General features: G+C 45.0%; 1 protein-coding gene across 1 annotated transcript in view; it reads left to right on the top strand.

Annotated features, from left to right (window-relative positions):
• The first annotated feature begins 5,361 nt into the window (after nt 1–5,361).
• Nucleotides 5,362–19,887, top strand: part of MREG (melanoregulin) — a 43,049-nt gene continuing 28,523 nt past the window's right edge. Inside the window, 2 exon segments of the mRNA XM_033171146.1 lie at nt 5,362–5,493; nt 16,104–16,263. Coding sequence (XP_033027037.1) covers nt 5,399–5,493; nt 16,104–16,263 — 255 coding nt within the window. The 5' untranslated portion in view covers nt 5,362–5,398.

The raw sequence follows: 19,887 nt of genomic DNA, 5'->3' as shown, positions 1-19,887 counted from the left end.
GACATTCAGCACATCTACAGAGGGTAGGACACCTTCACCAGGACAAAGGTAGTTGGATGAAAGCATTATTGGTTAAGACTTCTGGATATTTATAATGCTGCACACCATCCCAATCTCTGAGCAGTGCAAGTTTCCAGGTGTTCCAGGCGCTTAACCAGGATTTGTGTTTCCTTTGGAATGAGGTACATTATGGCTCATAAAACCAAGCCAGACAGCACTGGGCGATGGGCTCAGTGGGGTGGTGAATGCTTCCATCTTGGAGGGAGCCTTTCCGGAACCCCTTGAAGAGGCAGTTATCAAACCACTTCTTAAACAACCATCTTTGGACCCAACCATTATGGCCAATTATCAGCCATTTCAAATCTTCCATTCCTGGGCAAGGTGACTGAAATATACTAGGAGTCAGGTGTGAATTTCATGCTCTTTATTCAGCTCATAGTAGTGAGGAATGCAGTTCCCCCAAAACGTCTGCTTTATATACACTATTTACACAATGGGCCCCACGTGATTGGCTAATTCTGGGATACTCCTGTATGCCAATCGGGTTGCGGATTCACTTCCACCTGGAGCTGGATTGGGTGGCTCCTGTGGACCAATCAGACTGCTGTATTCTGGATCCTAGTGTTCTAGGACCAGACTGCTGCATTTTGGATCCTATTCAACTCAGTACATAACAGTGACTGAGCCTGGAGGGGGGTATTGTTTGCGGAACACCCCCACGTACGCTTGGAGGATGCAGGCTATTTGGACCCTTTCCATCATGTGACAGAAAACGCCTTGGTTGCACTGGTCAATGATCTCTGGTGGGATAAGGACAGAGGTGAAAGTTGTTTCCTGGGTCGGCTGGATCTCTCAGTGGCTTTTGATAGTGTTGACCACTGTAGACTCCTAGACTGTCTAGGAGGGCTGGGAGTTGGGGGCACTACTATTCAGTGATTCTGCTTCTTCCTCCTAGGTCATGTACAGAAAGTAGTGGTGGGGAATGTGTTCGGACCACATGGCACTCACCTGTGGGTTGCCTCAGGGCTCCGTCCTCTCCCCCATGCTTTTTAACAACTAACATATTACTCCATGTATTGGGGACTCAATTTTAAGAAAATGAGGGGAAATGGCCCAAAGTTGTTGAGCTTACCCCCCAACACAGCTGCGGACAGGAAAAACTCCCTAGATCGTTTCCCGTGTGCAGCGGCATGGGGGGGGGGGAGTTGCGCTCCCACCAGGCAGCAGGTTGGCGGGAGCACAACTTCCCCTGCTGTGCGCAGGAAACGATCTAGGGAGGGTTTTCCGTGTGCGGCATTTGGGGAAGCTGTGCTCCTGCCAACCGGCTGGCAGGTGGGTGTGCTGCTTCTCCCCCCCCCCCCATGCCACTATCCATGTACTGGACAACCCAACCCCTGTTTTTTGACATGATTTTTGAGTCAAAAAACCTCGTCTGATACATGGAAAAATATGGTACAGTGGTACCTCTGGTTACGAACTTAATTTGTTCTGGAGGTCCATTCTTAACCTGAAACCGTTCTTAACCTGAGGTACCACTTTAGCTAATGGGGCCTCCCGCTGTCGCCGGAGCATGATTCCTGAGGCAAAGTTCTTAACCCGAGGTACTACTTCTGGGTTAGCAGAGTCTGTAACCCAAAGCGTTTGTAACCCGAGGTGCCACTGTAAATGAAACCGCTGGGAGAGATCAGCAGGACTCTGGGCTGGTATGCTAATGATACTCATCTTCTACCCCCTGTTTAAATTGGAATTAGTGAAGGTGGTGAACGTACTGTGTGGGTGTCTGGAGGCAGTTGGAGGGTGGATAACAGTAAACGGATTGAGGTTAAATCCTGACAAGACAGAAGTACTGTTTCTGGGGAATAGAAGGCGGGCAGCTGTGAAGGATTCCCTGGTCCTGAATGGGGTAACTGTGCCACCAAAGGACCTGATACACAGCCTGGGAGTCATTCTAGACTCATAGAGGCAGAGGCAGGGCCGTCTTAAAGGGATCGGCCGCCGTGGCGCAACGATCCCTCAGCGCCCCCGGCGTGCCACCTCTCCGCCCACCCCCCTCCCGCGCTGGCCGCCCCTCGGGAGGGGGGGTGGGCGAGTGGGGGATGAGGGGCGTGGCGCTGGAGCGGCGCGGGGCTTTGCACGCCCTTCCCAGCGCTCCAGCTGGGGCTCCGGAGGGCAGCCGGCTTGCAGCTCACCCGCCGGCGCTCAAGCACCCGCTGGCGAGGGCAGGGGCAGGTTGGGGAGGGGGCGCCCGGTATGCCGGCGGGCTCGCGGGTGCGCCCCTGGGGGGCCCGGCGCCCTGGCGCGCCGCGCCACCCAGCATCTATGACGAGACGGCCCTGGGCAGAGGTTAGTTCTGTGTCCAAGGCAGCTGTCTACCAGCTCCATCTGGTACACCGGTTGAGACCCTACCTGCCTGCACAGGGTGGCACATGCTCGCTCTGGTTATGTCCCACTTGAACTACTGCAATGTGCTCTATGTGAGGATACCTTAGAAGGTGACTCGGAAACTACAACTAATCCAGAATACAGCTGCTAGACTGGTGACTGGGAGAGGCTGCCAGGACCATTTAAGACTGGCTCTAAAGGATCTGCATTGGCTCCCAGTACGTTTCTGAGCACAATTCAGTGTTGGTCCTGACCTTTAAAATGCTAAACTTCGGCACTGTATACCTGAAGGAGCATTTCCAACCCCATTATCCAACCCAGACACCGAGATCCAGCTCCAAGTGCCTTCTACTGGTTTGCAATAGGTGGGGTTATAGGGAACCAGGCAGAGGGCCTTTTCAGTAGTTGCGCCCTCCCTGTGGAATGCCTTCCCAACAGACGTCCAACAGACAAACAGCTATGTGATTTTTAAAATACATCTGAAGGCTGTATTTCAGGGAAATACAGGGAAGTTTTTAGAGTTTGGTGCTATATTGTGTTTTTACTATTTTTTGTTAGTTGCTGCCCAGAGTGGCTGGGGGAACCTAATCAGACACAGTAGGGGGCCTATAAATAACTAAAATTATTAATTATCATCTTCATCATCACCACCATTATTACCTGTGTCTCTGGCTTCCCAACCTGCTTCCTTACTTCTAGCTTCTAGCTCACAGGACTCCAACTCTCAGCTCTGGCCTTTGTCTTTCTAACTACCAGCTCCCGGCCATTGGTACTCTGCCACCAAGTCACTTTCTTTGTTCTTTTAATAGCCCACTACCTAAACTACTAACCCACCAGGAAGCTAGCCTAGCCATTCCAATAATTAGAAGGGGCCCCAGGCATTAGCAGGGTCATGGCATACAGACTACCCCCCCACAAAACCCTCATAAAAATATGATTATTATAGTGCAAGAGTTTCACATTGTAATTTATTCTGTTACCAGTGGCTGTTTCTGGAATGAACCCCCCCCCAACCTGATGACATCCAGACGTTTATTTCATTCCATGCTTCCTTTGAAGCGCTTCCAAGTGATTTCACAATGAATAAAAACTATGTTAAACAAGTTCAAATATATATATATAAAAAAACAATTTGTTGAATTTCAACTGCTATCATTCCTCTCACTGATTGCCATTCTGTCAGTGAAAGCTTGTGTGGTGTAGTGTTAATAGAGTGCTGGACCTGGGAGACCAGGGTTCAAATCTCCACTCAGCCATAAAGCTCATTAGATGACCTTGGACCAATCACGGCCTCTGACCTACCTTGTAGGGTTGTTGTGGGGGCCTAAATGAGTAGGAAGGTGGGAAACCATGCATGGCATCTTGAGCTCTTTGGAGAAAGAGGCGGGATTTAAATGCAATAAATAAATAATAAATTCTGATCAAATATCTCTATAGTGTAAATGACAGCCTATTATATGCAGGCTGCATCTTTCCTACCACGTTTCAGTTGTTATATTTTTGTATACTATACTTTTTCTTACTATAAAAATGAAAATGGGATTTTTTTAAAGTAAAAACATTGTGGCAGGACTATTAACTTTTAGAAAAGCAGCTGTAAGCTACTCTGAGCCCATTGGATGGATGGGAGTGTTTCTTTAAAAAAGAAATCTCAGTCAACGATGAGTAACACCTCATACTTCTGACAAAATAGGCTGTAACCTGTTATGTGTTGAAGTTCTCACCCTAGGCCACTAGGGGCGTTGTGTATATATAGCTTCACTCTGCCTATGGTGGCTGCAGTTCTCACTCAGGTCCGCAGATGCAAATAAAGGATTGAGATTGCCACTTACGGATTGGGTAGTTTAGAGAGAGAGAGTCGTTACTGTTGCATGTTACTGAATACTATATAAGCAGGCTGGCTCAGCCCTTCAGTTCAGTTCTGTTCCAGCCTGAGAATAAAGAGAGCTGTTTGAAAATCACTGTGTCGTCTGCTATGTCCACCCACTATTTAATGTGACCAATGAAAGGTTATGTAAGAATCTAATTACAGGTGGGTAGCCGTGTTGGTCTGCCATAGTCGAAACAAAATAGAAAATTCTTTCCAGTAGCACCTTAGAGACCAACTGAGTTTGTTCTTGGTATGAGCTTTCGTGTGCATGCACACTTCTTCAGATACCAGTACACGAAAGCTCATACCAAGAACAAACTCAGTTGGTCTCTAAGGTGCTACTGGAAAGAATTTTCTATTTTGTTTAAGAATCTAACGAAAGCCTTTCTGGGTAAGAGCAAAGGACCATTTAGTACAGCATTCTGGTTCAGATTGTGGTCAGCTGTTAGCTGTTTCTTTCTGTGAAGCCCATGAGCTGGACATGGCTTCTGAATAACTGGCCTTCAGAAGTATATTTCCTCTGAACAAGGAGGTTCCATTCCATGGTTAATAACCATTGCTAAATTACTTCTGTTAGACCTGAGAAGCCACTAAATTGAGCAAACGCCAGACAGCAGCCATTATGGCTTGAAATGAATGACAGAAATGGAAAGGTCCGAATGTGCACCCCAATCTCCAAGCCGTGTGAGATTCCGGGGTCCAGCAGGTGCTGACTCAGGGTTCATGTTTCCTTCCTGCAGAATGAAACCGTTTCATCTAGCGCGGTGCAAATTAAAGCCCGGGTTGTGAGAAGCGCACACACCCGAGAGAGATCTGCGTCGTGGGCATGGAGACTGTGTGGCTTTCGTCAACCTCCCCGGGCGGCGGGCCTGCTGCTCGTTTCCCCCGGGAGGTGGCAGCCACGAGAGCGCGCGCGGCCGCTGCAAAGAAGGTGCCGGTGTTGCTCATGCGCCTCGTAGAGCGCAAGGCCAGCAGACGCGCCGAAGGGGATTTGGGCGGTGAGCATGATGCGGGCGGCGCGCCTTCGGGCATTGCTGCGCGCTCGGCCGCGGAGGAGCTGAGCGAGGCTCTTGCGGCGGGCGCTTTGTAAGTGCCTCCTCCGCCGCTTCCGAGGCGGGCTCAGCCCGGCGACGGAGGAGCTCTTCCATGGGGCTGAGCGACTGGCTGGAGGCTTGGTGCTGCTGCCTTCGAGGACGATGCCCGGGCGACGCGGCGCTTCCAGAGAAGGAGCCCCTGGTGAGGTAAGGGGGGAAGAGAGAGAGGAGGAAGGGGGCGACAGGTTGCGCCGCCGCCGAGCCGCCATCCTCCAAGCATTTGCTTCACGCCAGCCCGTGGCCACGCCGAGGGTGCCGGGCGGGCGCATTGGCCAAGTGGCCCCCGGCGAAGGACAGCGGGGAGGGGGCTCTTGGCTCCTCTGCGGGGGACCCAGCGCAGTTGCAGACCCGCGCCTCTCAGTCTCCTAAATTGCTGCACCGTGCAGGTGGGTCCACCTGGTCAGCATTCTCTTTCCAAGAGCCCCTGTCAGGTATCGCCGAGAAGCCTGCAAACATGGCTTGAAGGCAAGGCAACAGTCCTCCAGAATGTGTGTGTGTGGGGGGGTATACTGCCTCTGAACGTGGAGGTTCTGTTGAGTTGCCATGCATGTTTCCAGATGGAGGTCTATTATGGAGTCGTCGTGGTTCGTGCGTGCAAGTTTTTGCACCATCCACATGACGTTTTCAAAATGCCAGCCTGTGCTTTTTTTTTACTTCCGGATTTCCCTTTAGTGTGGCAAATCTGTGAAGTAAAAAACTGGTGCGCATTTTAGTGTATTTTTAAGGCACACTTGGGCGTCTATCATCACGTGGCTACTTTTGTTTGCTCCTCATCCGAGCATGCCCCTGTCATCTTGTTTCCAGTTCCCCAAGCAATATTAGCACCGATTGGCACCTGCTGAAGTCATGTTCAAATTTCAACAACTGGAAGAATTCAATAACATTTGAATTGTTGAGCTGGATGGGCATTGCTTGCTTGAGTCTTCTGTTTGCATCTTTGCCATCTTTCTGGGGTGTTCCGCTACCTGCTTTTGATGCACATGGGCGTAGCCAGGATTTTTGTTGGGGGGCAGGACCTCAGTTAGCTATGTATTTTTATTAATTGGTGGAGCAGCTGCCCCTCCCTGCCCCCCTTGGTTACACCCATGATGCATGTGGATGATCTGTTGGGTATCTGCTGGAGAGACTGTCCTTGCTTGTAACGCCTTTTCAGCTACCCGTAGAAACACCTTTGTGCGAGAAGCAAAGTTGAAATGATTTTTAAAATGATGCATGAGAGTGCAATTAAGGGCTGGAAAATGGAGCTCCATTTGGAATCTGCCTTGGTTCGCTCTAGTTTGTGGAATAACTGGCACACTACTGCCACCAAGCCACTATGCTCCTGGGCCTAGTTTCACTGAGGTGGTAAACATGTGTTTGGGCGATAGGGGATACACAGGGGTAAATGCTTCCGAACAATAATAATCTTGGCTAGTTTGGAGTGGGATGAGGGCTAGCATGTTTTTTATACGGTGAGCCAAATTGTATTTTGTTCTTGCTATTCCATTTATCAGATGAGTTGTGAGTACAAGGTACAATTTGCCTGGCTAACTTGGCTGGATGCTACAGACAACTTCATCCCCACAGCCATGCCCATTACAAACAGCTGTGATGAGCAACCTGTTTGTAGCCATCCTCAATGGATGGAGGTTATTGGTACAACTCTGGGGTTTTAATTTGTGCGTGGGTAACTGTGTATGGAGTAGTTCAGCAGCCAAGCTCTAGTAAATAATAATTTTGTACTTTTGTGATAAAAGTACAGAATTTGGTATACACAAAGGGCACCCTATGAAGTTCAAATTAAGATAGGGAGGCATTTCTAATCTCAAATTCAAATTAGTGGCCATTTTTTGTAACTCTTCCCTCAACTGTTGTGCTAGCCTAGAAGTAGGTTTCCAGATCTGGGGTATAGCTTCCTCACTTGGGCTGAACTCCAAAATGCACTGACCAGGAATTTAGGGTCTTGATTCATTGGGGCTTCAGATGTGCACAGGAGTACACAGTGTTGGTGCTGAGGACTCAGAAACTCTATGTGACTATTACAGAACATAACTTGAGGCACTGCTTGTGTGAACAAAGCTGTTGATGTCAAGAAAGCATATCACAATGAAAAAGGAACAGAACTAGTATCATCTTGTGCATATATGTTCAGGGTGTGATTTTTTTTCTCAAGAGAGCTTAGAACTGCAGTGTACAACCTTTCTGACCGTAGATAATGTTTATTGTGCTATTAGCCTGATTCTTGATTTTATTTAGATTTCCAAGTAAGGCTAGAATTGTAGATTTTGTGGGAGTTATTTGTAGCAAACATTTTTTAATAGTGAGGTTCTTGTCTCCTCCAGTTCGTAACTGGAATCCTGTATTTTGTTTTATGTTTTAACTTGATTGCTTTTGTTTTGTTTTTGAAGAGTCTGCATTTCTGTCTTGTGGCCTGTGGGTGAAGGGTACACTATAAACACTTTCAATAAAATGACAATTGCTCAGTATAAAACAGTGTTGAGACCTAATGTAGTAATTGCCCGTGGCTCCATTTGGGCAACATGCCAAACCATGAACAGTGCTGACTCTTATTTCAGAACCCAAGGCAGGACTGGAGCAAACTACAGTAATTTTAGAGCATTTGATCTGCTTTCTCTTTCTATCAGAACTCAAAACTTTCTAAGCCCTACTCCCCTTGTTCATGGCCTAGCAGCCTGAGGAGATAGTGTGACGGTCACAACTTGTGGACAGATAGATAGATATTCTTTATTCGGCTATAAGCCCACAAAGTAAAACAAATCAATAAATAAAACGGCATTTTACATTCTAAAATATCAACTAAAATATTTCAACGCATAATCTCCTTCGCATTACTTACAATCTCTAGATGTACCATATTATGGCCTTGAAGATAAAGATGGTGCATAGAGTTGACTAGATTTTTAATAGTCATGCAGCATTCCATGAAGTCTTTTATATGAAAGAACTGAAACCAGGAATCTGGCAACTTGTAATGTTCTATAAGAGTCTATGTCCTGGAGTAGATAAGCTAGATGCAATTCAGGTGGTTTAGCAACAATTTCCAGAACGATTGAACTCAGAATCCTTGATCGGGGAACACTGTATAATGGGCAATTAAACAAGATATGGTAAAGGGATTCTATTGATTTGTTATCACATGCGCATAAAACAGAGGATTTACCGTTAGAAAATCTATTGCTCAGAACATTTGAGGGGAACACATTAAATCTGGCTCTAACAAATGCGAATCTGTGCGACGCAACCGATAAGGTAGACAGATATCGAGGTATCTGGGACATAGGTGTAATGCCCATATTTATCGGAGAACATGTACCGAACAACTTGTGGACAGTGCATCAAACCGTAGTTAAGGTTCCTTAATTGTAGCATGACATGTTATCTGAATAGAGTGAGAATGAGATGTTTGTTGCTAGGATTGTCATTCATAGTAATTTTAATCCAAGCTTTGGTATGGTATTTATAATACTTATAGCCTACTTCTCCCCCACAAGTGGAACTCAAGAGGGGTGTGCATAGGCTTTCCAAACATTCTCCCCTCCCTCCACTAACTAGACACAGTTTAGTTCAGGGTGGATTTGATTTAAATCAAACTGATTTAAATCACTAGTCAGTAAGGCTTGATTTAAATCACAGTTTTCTACATAAAGACTAATTCTTGCTGGTATAACTTTAATGTGGGGATAACCAACATCTGGGACAGCCAGTAATTCCGGGAGTGCCTGCTCCCACTGGCCGTGAATGGGTCCGCTGGTTATGAAGCTGAAGGTCGTGAGATTGTTGTTTGGAGTTCCGAAGGTTTCTTTGGAGTCACGAAGGCTCCTCTGGAGTTACGAAGGCTTGAGGTTCCAAAAAGGAAAGGATAAAAAAAGAGGTGGCCAAAACTAAGAAGGCGGCCAAATAAAATTTAGAAATAAAAGAAGTAAGAGACTGCAGTCAATGGTGGAGTTGCGCTCTCCTGAGTACCACTCGGTCTCGCATGGTTGTTCTCTCTTGGCTTGTCTCGCGCACTCAACACACCGCTACAGAGAGCAGGGGCCATTTATTAGTAAACTGAACAACGTCATAACATCATCATCAACCAATCACAACATAGTATTCTGCTGAGTTTCCGGGCGGGAAACTGCTTCCTGACAGTTACTAAAAGCTATTTTGGCGCGCTTTGCCTCAAACGCGTAGGGATCCAGGCAACAAACCTTTGCCTGATCTCATTGCTTTCCGTGCATAGCGCGGAAGGTTACCATACTGCGGCAAGGTGCAGGAGCACCTGAAAACGTATTCCCACACTTTAATATGCAAGTAGATGAAGATTTTTAGAATAAAAACTTTTCATATTTTTATCCCCAGTTTAATAGGTTAATCATTCATATTTGGACAACTTTTCTGTTGTACTTAGGAAGGAGTAAAAATAATCATTACCTTAATAATAACAATTTAAAAAGATTTATTAGATCCATTCCACTCCAAACAATCAGAAAAATATTGCTTCTATTCTATTCACTGAACTTGTTGAAACTTAACACTGAAGGGGTTGATTCTGTATTCATAGGTTTGTAGAACAATAGGATTAAGGTCTTTTTCTCAACTCTGTTCATGTTATAACATTTTTGCTGTGAAGAAGAGGCATGTGATCTCTGCTGAGTCAAATTCAGTTTTGAGAACTGCAAAAGTAAACCAAGCATCTGTGATAATATCTTGTAGGCAGAGAAACTGCCCAATAATCTTACAAAAACCTCTGAAAGAGCATAAATGACATTGTGAATGGATTAATGGATTTTTTTAACCAAAAAATTAAACATATACAGCCTTATTCTACATAATTAAAAAACTAATCTTTGTTTCATGATTTAATAACCTTTGGATGGTAATATATTTTCCCCAAAAAGCATTTTATTTTAAAAAATCCAATTTAAATTAAAAAAAATCCGATTTATATATATATATATTTTAAAAAATCATTGATTTTTATCCACCCTGGTTTAGTTTACTGTACTTCTAGCAAAGTAACTACATCATGTGTTTCCCAACCTGGGACTTGTAGCAGCTTGTGAGCAGGAGTGTTTGAAACTAGCTAGGCATGTTTAGTTACTGGCACAGGTCCAACTGCGACCATGTGGAGATTTCTGGGTGCCAGCTTGGCGACTGATGTCTCCATCTGGCTGGTCTCTCCAGCTTTCTAAAGCTGGTAAGCAGAAGAGCTTATTTGCTACATTTATATCCCGCCTTTTTATTCAGGGAGTACATGGTTCACCCCCTTCCACAGTTAATCCCTACAACAACCCGGCAAGGGAGGCTATGACTGGCCCAAAGTCATTCAGTGAGATTCCTGACTGAGTGGGGATTTGAACCCTGATCTCGAGTTCTTCTGCTAAGGGGCAGCTCTATAAGTAGGTAAATAAATACATATGGGGAAAGCAAAATGTCACTTGGAGAAGGATATGAACTGTTTTCCTTGAAACTTGAATTTCTTTTGTTCAGGATTGTTTCATTTGATGTTTTAATGTGTTGTAAACCACTTTGAGTTTTTTTCCTTTAAAATCTAAAGTGGCATAGAAATGAAAGTAATAATAATAAAATCTCATGTAAAAAAAGGTGCCTAGATGTTGTGCCCATAACCTGGGTTTAAGGTGCCGTTTGGCAATTATCACTGGGCTGGACAATGTATGTGCCACGGTTCTTCTCTAACCAAGGAAGTTTACAGCAAAGAGGCAGAACTTGAATGCCCACTCTCTTGCTTGCTGTACAGGATGAAACATGAGCTTATGCTGGGCATGCTACTATTTGTGCCCATAGACAAGCGGCTACTGTCTTTTCACAGTATGGGGTTGTAAATGAATGCCCTTTTTGAGGCTCAAAGGATATTTGTGCTTCTGGCCAATAATATTCCTGGTTGGTTTGCCAGGGTGGGCGGGTATATTGCTGCTTTTTTCAGGCAGGAGTTATTGGTACTTCAATAGTGTTTTTGGAAGAAGGCGCTGACAAAATGGAAAGTAACTTGACACTGTGTTGTGGGTTATTTTTTTCATATTATGAAATTGTGCGGCTTTCGCAAGTGTGAGTAATACATCTTTCTACGATGTCATGCCCCACGCCCAAGTGCTGTTTGTTCATTCATGTAATTCTGTCACTGATTTCTAATGTTCATAGCTTGCCACTTCTTAAACAATAGGCCTCAAATGCCAACTCATTTGGATGAATCTTTCATAGTTTGTGGATTAAACACATATGATTAATGGTGTCCTTTTAGTAAGTGAGCATATGTATGTGCAGTACAAGCAGTGGCCATTGTGTGTGTGTGTGTGTGTGTGTGTGTGTGTATGGGGGCCGTTTCCATTCCTGGCCCCTATGCACATTGGCGGAGTTCATATAAGTGCCCACTCCCCGTTCTGGGTCCTAAAGGACCTGCCAATTGCAGGTCAATTGGACACACCTAAAATGGCCACTGCTTGTTTTGAAGTGTCGCCATATGTGTACAGCACAGTAACATTTATATTCCACTCTTTTTTTGTTTGCATAAGATTGACCAGCCATCATTGACATATATGTAGCAGGCGGCAAACTGTTGGCTACGGGCCACGTAAGAAAAACCATACAGACCACCTGTGATGCCTGTTAGATATGTGCAGTTATTACACCTGGGATTTGTTTTTATTTTTTAAAATAATTTTTATTAATTTTCAATTAATAACATTCCAATCGGTAGCAAATCAAATCAAATCTCGCCACACCACAATACAAACAATTAAGCCAATTATACATCCCGAATTAAAAATTTGCAGAGGGCTTCCCATGTTCTGGCTGTCGGGAGAAAGTTCTTTCACTTGTTCCTGCTTTCTTCTCTCTTACACCTGGGATTTGTGCTCCACCCCCGCCCCCATAGAAGTACTTCATGTGCAGGGAATTTGTTTGAAAATGATCTTAAGATTTAATGGTCTTGCGGTTCCTCTGCTCATCTTGTTTTGCATTGTAACTGATGCCTTGCTGAAGAATCTAAAGGATTTACCTGCCTGTAATGCCCTATGCTGTTGATGCTCATGGTTTGCCACAACACCTGTTTTGAGTGTGATGTGTTGTGAGTATGGCTCTGAGCTGTAGTGACCTCCCCTTCCTTTCCTCCCTTCTCCAGACCATTGGCACTGTGGCAGACAAAAGAAGCTGCAGTATTCATAGAGGAACATCTGCTTTATAAATTTTAGAGTACGCTGTGCAAAATCTCTTAATTTGCACATGTTGCAGTTTGTTTTAGGGAAGTCTTCCTGGTTGATCCAGTAGATTTGTAATAGAATATATTTCCTTAGTAGGGCTTTAAAACTATCAATGTGAGCTAACTAATACAGTAATAGTTACAGGTAGGTAGCCGTGTTGGACTGCCATAGTCCAAAAAATAAAAATAAAAAATCCTTCCAGTAGCACCTTAGAGAACAAACTTAGTTGGTCTCTAAGGTGCTACTGGAAGGATTTTTTTATTTTATTTTGTTAATACAGTAATGACTTTACAAAGGAAATTATGTAGAGGAATTGTAATTTACTGCTATAACTAGTGGGGTTTGCAAACTGGGCAAACATTACTGAATGTTGATGGCTAGTTTAAAAATACAAAACAGTCTCCAAGCAAGCACATTTGTTTGCAGGGTCGTCACACTAACATTTTAAGACGGTACTTTGTTTATAGGATAAGTAAATGGAATAATGTGGTGACGGTAACGTCTTTCCCACCTCTTCCTAAGAGTTACGCTGCAGCATTTAATTGATATGAACTTTTAATATTAATAGGCTACTCATAATAATAATAATCTTTCCTATGTGAGTGTATAGTAGTACCTGCTGCAATACAAATCTGTGTTGTTGTTTTTTTGTCAAGCCTTTGTTTTATTCATATGAACCGTTATGCAGATTCGGTTAAATCCTAGAAATCTGTACTAAAGCTCATGATTAATTAAACCAGGATTTCCTTGATCACATAACTGTCCTATTTAGAACCTGTGTGGGGCAAAATATTTCTGCACCTTATTCATCCTTGTGCAGGCTTCTTTCATTCCCACTAGGCCTCTTAAGTGAGTCCTGGTGAGATGGGATTAGTATAATTGGCTTTTTAAAGAAATGTGAACTAGAGAAAATGTTCCTGCCTAATTGAAGTGGCCCATTAAAGAATAACTGTTTTGTGGCCTTTATCCAACTATATTCTGGTGTTTTCAGTGGTGAATTTGTCGTGGCAATGCACCTAAAAGAATTGTTTAGCGTTTAATTGAGGTTCTGTAAGTGGTATGTACTAATCCAAACCCATTATGTCTAAAGACATTGTCAATACCTTACTCTGAAAAAGGAGTTTGTTATTTTGTGGATACTAATGGAAATTATTCATGCTTCTAATTGCAGAATTTATTTTAAAAAGCAACAGAGTGAAACATAAATTCACAACAGCTGTCAGTGATGCCAAATGACTTCCATTTTCTGCTATTCTCTATAACAGGCATAGGCAGCCTCGGCCCTCCAGAGGTTTTGGGACTTCAACTCCCATGATCCCTAGCTAACAGGACCAGTGGTCAGGGATGTTGGGAATTGTAGTCCCAAAACATCTGGAGGGCCGAAGTTTGGGGGTGCCTGCTCTATAAGCAAGTCCATATTTTGTAGGGAGATCTAAATGGACAACTCATCAGAGAAGAAGTGTTGTCTAAAGGCAAAACCTTTTTCATTTTCTTTTTATAAACATAACTTACTACTGGTACAACATTATGAAACTCTGATACCTATTCTTTTGATGAAGCATGCCTAAAGCAGGGCTGCCTTCAGATGTCTTCTAAAAGTCTGGTAGTTGTTTTTCTCTTTGACATCTGGTGGGAGGGCGTTCCACAGGGCGGGTGCCACTACTGAGAAGGCCCTCTGCCTGGTTCCCTGCAACTTGGCTTCTCGTAGCGAGGGAACCACCAGAAGGCCCTCGGCGCTGGATCTCAGTGTCCGGGCAGAACGATGGGGGTGGAGACGCTCCTTCAGGTATACTGGACCGAGGTCGTTTAGGGCTTTAAAGGTCAGCACCAACACTTTGAATTGTGCTCGGAAACGTACTTCAGGCTTCACATGCCCCAGCTGAAGAAGTCTAACAGAGCCACCACTTCGCCACTGGCTTGAGCAAGCCAGAGACAGGGTAGGGGCTCCTTGAGACTTCTCATTGGAGGGGTGTGGGTAAGTTAAGACTTCCCCATTATACTTCCTACCCCGGCCAAGGTGATGGTGGCTGAGGCAGGCCTGTGTGTGCTTGCCTCGTCCTCCAGTGCTTGGCACAGAGTTGGGCAGGCTACCTCCTTCTCCCTGGAAAAAGAGCCCGTTGGCTACCGTCGTCAGGCTGTCTTCGCCTGGGAGGGTGGGCTACATCCCCTGTCACTCCAGCTCATACACAATATGGAGGGACGTGGGGCTTGCTCAGCTCAGGGGGGGCGGGAGCCTTCTCGCACCCCGGCTGAGAAGTGCACGGAGAATTCCTCTGGCTTGTGTGGCTTGCTCAGGGGGCAGGAGCCCCCCAGCTGAGCAGTGCAAGTTCCCTCCAGGCCAAGCCCTGGGCACAAGCTGTGTCGTCCTTGGCCCCATGAAAGCACCTTGGCTTCCTCGAGAGCAGCGGCAGTTTCACCCTGGAGCCTCATGGGGCTGGGGTCAACGCATCGTGGGGTCAATGCATGCAGACCCCACAATGTTTGGATGGTGAAGTTGCTCTGGTGCATTTTCTCTTTGCCTTGGCTCTCCAGACCCTTAAATACAGTGAGGGAGTGGGGAGGGGTATTACTCAGAAGGGTGGTGGGAATGGGTGATCAGCTGATATACCGGTATTTAAGGGTCTGCTGACTTCCGTTTCAGTGTATCTGAAGAAGTGTGCATGCACACGAAAGCTCATACCAAGAACAAACTTAGTTGGTCTCTAAGGTGCTACTGGAAGGAATTTTTTATTTTATTTTGTTTTCCTCACATCAGCTTGGAGGGGAGAATTTCTCCCTGGGTGTCGTGGTTCTGTATATCCCTCTCCTCAGGTGCGCTTAGCCTTTCTGCAACCTGCTTTAGGCAATGAGAAGAAGCCAGAGTGCTGGATTTAAAGAACCTTGTGGGAGATGTGATCACAGCTATCCTCTTGTCTTATTTAGTTCGGCCTTCACTAAGGGAAGAAATCTGTTTCTGGGCTGAACCACTTCAGACGGGAAATGCTTGGGGGAGAGGTGGTCTAGTCTTTGCTTTGCTACTTGCAGAGAATCACCCTTAACCCTAATCCCACCTCATATTCCCTGGGCCTCTCTTAACTAAAAATCAAAGTGCTGGCAGAGAAAAGTTTGAATTAAGTTTTCTTGCTTTGTGAGCTTCCCAGAGATCTCCTGCCATGGAGTGGCCATATAAAGGGAGAATAAAATGAAAGCTAAATCTTGGATCTGCTGTGTAATGTGTGGTTTCTAGCATAGGACGAGCCCTGCTTAATCATCCGTAACCTCTAAGCAGCATACATAGATTCTAAAATGTCCCTTAGAAATATTGATAAAGCCAAACATTAAAAGTAAGTTAATCTAAAAATGCATTAAAATACAAGTTAAATCAGTTGTTTAAAATGTACATAAAATAATAAAACCACATACTAAAATTGCATGCCTTCTTGTACAGTAACCTAGAAGTGATACAAAATGTAAATGTAAAATATAAGTGATGCTGGCAATTCATATGATTGACATCATTATTTCAAAGCTGCATTGCTAACAGAGCTTCCATTTCTTTCTTTTTTTGTATTTCAGTAATAACAATCCTTATGCTTCATTTGGAACAACTCAGGCATGGGATGAAGAGAAAAACTTGTGGAGTGCCCCTCATGACATCTCGCACACAGAAGCGGATGATGACCGGATATTGTACAACTTAATTGTGGTTAGAGACAAATTGGACAAAGATTCTGAGGTAAGTCCTGCATGTGGACACTGAATAAATGCTCAAGGTATGCTAAGAGTGAATGATTATGGTTACGATTTAAAAAAAAAAACAAAAAACATGCCCTTATTGTTAACCTGATGGTTGCTGTTAGTTCTATTAACTTGATCCAGAAATCTCGAACATTGGTTTTTAAAAAATGTTAATTTGCACATATCTCTTCAGCAAGAGAAAACACAGCTGAAAAAAATTAAGCACCTAATTAGATTAAGCAAAAGAGGTGCTTAGGAATTTCTAATTTAGGGTTGCCATATTTTGAAGAGCAGATCAGACTTTTAACCCAACCTATGGCAACCCAACCTATGGATGCGGGTGGCGCTGTGGTCTAAACCACTGAGCCTAGGGCTTGCCGATCAGAAGGTCGGCGGTTCGAATCCCTGTGACGGGTTGAGCTCCCATTGCTCGGTCCCTGCTCCTGCCAACCTAGCAGTTCAAAAGCACGTCAAAGTGCAAGTAGATAAATAGGTACCGCTCTGCCGGGAAGGTAAACGGGCGTTTCTGTGCGCTTCTCTGGTTCGTCAGAAGTGGCTTAGTCATGCTAGCCACATGACCCAGAAAAACTGTCTGTGGACAAACGCCGGCTCCCTCAAGCCAGTAAAACGAGATGAGCGCCACAACGCCAGAGTCATCTGCAACTGGACTTAATGGTCAGGGGTCCCTTTACCTTTACCTTTACGGCAACCCTAGTATGTGTTTGTATTTGTGTGTATCTATGCACTCATATAAAGGAGGGGTAGAAGGGGAGGGGAGTGTGGGTGTAGAGGGAAGAATAGAATGAGAGGATAGATGAAGATTAAAATGAAAAGAAAAAGGAAGGGGGGTGGGGAGGATTGAATGAGGGTAAAGAGAGCAAGAGTGAGAGTAGGAGTAGGGGTTTGGAGGTAAAAGTCAGAGTTCAAGACAGAATCAAGTTAAAAATGGGAGGTGATGTTAAGAAATCAAAATGTAAAGATTCCCCCACCCTTTCTTTGGAGTTAAAAATGCAAAATCAAGATTCAAATTAAGGTTTGACAGAATAAACCAAAAAGTGAAAGTTAAAAGGTTAAAATCTTTGGAGGTAGAGTTTAACCAACTGCTGTGTGGTTCTCCTTACCTCTGGGTCCTGGTATACTCAGCTGAGAGTTAACGCAGCTCTATCCTGCCTCTTCAGATTGGCAGAGGGGGTGGGTGGGATGAGGATTTAGATGAAATAAAACGATAACAAAGTAAAAATAAAAATAAGAGGGATGGAGAGGGGAAAATCCCTTTGAAAAAAGAGGAAAGGGGAGGCAAGATGGTGATTGCCACTGCCGCACAGAGCTGCTAGGGACCACCAATACCAATTACATGGTTCGGCTGGTCCGCACGCCACCAACACCACCACTGCTGCTGCAAATGGGGGAGAGCCAAGGGAGCCCAACGTGAGATCCAAAGAGGCCGCTTGGAGCCCCCTGTTCCCCAACAACCTCTGCCCCGGATCACCCTGGTGGCATTCAAACAGAGCCCAGAGGCCTGGGGAGCTGAGCAAAGAAACTCACCCCGCTCCAGAGCTGCGGAAAGAATGCAGCAGTGCCCCCCACCATCCGAGCATCCCTCAACTGCCACCACTGCTGTTTCCGCCACCGCAGGAGGAAGGCAGGAAGGGACTGGGAGAGCCAAGGAGGCCATTCACAGCCTGATCAAGGCCCGACCCCGAACCAACCTCATGGGTGGCTGGTAACGGGAGCAGGCCAGGGAGCTGCACACCGGGGCTCATCCTGGGAGGAAGTGCACATTGTGCGAGTCTTTTCCCTTCCAGCGGAGCGGTGCTGGCAGCAGCCAGTGACGGGTACATCAAGCAGTGGTGGTGATGATCTCAGGGAGTGGGGTTGGGTTACCCAATCATAGAATCCTAGAGTTGGAAGAGACCCCAAGGGCCATCCAGTCCAACCCCCTGCCAAGCAGGAAACACCATCAAAGCATTCCTGACAGATGGCTGTCAAGCCTCTGCTTAAAGACCTCCAAAGAAGGAGACTCCACCACACTCCTTGGTAGCAAATTCCACTGCCGAACAGCTCTCACTGTCAGGAAGTTCTTCCTAATGTTTAAGTGGAATCTTCTTTCTTGTAGTTTGAATCCATTGCTCCGTGTCCGCTTCCAATTCAGCTCTTGCCTTGTTATCAGACTTAAATTTAAACAATAACTTGAACTGCAGAGACTTAGTATTTTTTCTATTATCAGCAGCTCAATTAACGATAGTCAGATACTGGAAACAACCTATAGAAATCCCCATTGCAATCTGGGTACCGGTAAATAATATTTGGAATGTGGCTCTATCGTGATGCCTTACTCGCTGCAGAAGGGTAATTAAAGGCACTTCAAGAATAGACACTTTTGGCAAGACTTGGCTTCCATTCCTTTTGTTTATAAGTGAGATGAAAGGTACTTTTATTCCACCCTCAATACAAGAATCTCTGTGGAGAGGATACTTGAATTGAGAATGCATAAATAAACATACTGCTCACGTACTGTGTGCTACATATACAGTCATACCTCGGGTTATGTTCACTTCGGGTTGCATTTTTTTGGGTTGTGAACGCGGTTGTTTACTTCCAGGTTTCGCCGGGCAAGCATATGCAGAAGCGTTCTGAGCGGTTTGCACAAGTGCAGAAGCATTGTATCATGCTTTCGCGCATGCACAAAAGCTCCCCTTGGGTTACGGACTTTTCGGGGTGCAAATGGCACCCCGGAATGGATTGGGTCCGTAACCCGAGGTACCACTGTAAAACTGAATAAGAATGTACCACTGGACCAGTTACTGTAGTTATATGTTGTTCTTGTATTTACATGAAAACCAATAAAAATTATTTGGACCAAAAAAAAGTGGCATTTGTTTTGATTTTCCCCAAACAACACTAAAATCAAGGGTGGGATTCAAGATGTTCAAGGGTGGGGAAACAAAGCCTTATGAGGAACAGTTGAAGAAGCTGGGTATGTCTAGCCTGGAAAAGAGGAAAGAGCCTTGAGAGGAATATCTTCAAATATCTCAAGGGCTGTCACATGGAAGATGGAGAAAGCTTGCTTTCTCCTGCTCCAGAGGGTAGGACCCGAACCAGTGGCATCAAGTTACAAGAAAGGACAGTCCAACTAAACATCAGGAAGAACAAGAGATGTTTCACAATGAAACAGACTCCCAGGAGAGGTACAGTACTGGACATTCCTTCCTTAGAGGTTTTTAAATAGAGGGTGGATTGTTAGATCTAGTTTAGATTCCTGCATTGCAGGGGGTTAGGCTAGATGACCACCAGGGTCCCTTACAACTAGTAATTCCCATCAGTGAAACTGTGCAAGAGCTTGCACAACGGGGCTTCCCTGTCTTATTCCCCCATATGCCCCCAAAATTGGCTTGGAAAGAGGTTCAGGAGAACCCTTGTAGCAACATGCAGGGAGCAGGAGATGGAGATTGTTTGTCCCAGTGGAATGGTTGCCTTGGTGTGGTGTTCAATGCATCCTCTAGAGTACACATGAATGACACGGGCTGATCTTAAGTGGGGCCAAAATGGATCAGACATCTTAGTCTAGACAGGGAAGTTGTAAATTGTGTTCCAGAAAAACGACTTCTGATTCTGTTAGCTT

Source organism: Lacerta agilis, chromosome 1 (genome assembly GCF_009819535.1).
Source record: "Lacerta agilis isolate rLacAgi1 chromosome 1, rLacAgi1.pri, whole genome shotgun sequence".
NCBI classification, from domain to species: domain Eukaryota; kingdom Metazoa; phylum Chordata; class Lepidosauria; order Squamata; family Lacertidae; genus Lacerta; species Lacerta agilis.
Note: the sequence above shows the minus strand (reverse complement) of the source record. Positions and strands in the feature narration are given on the sequence as shown.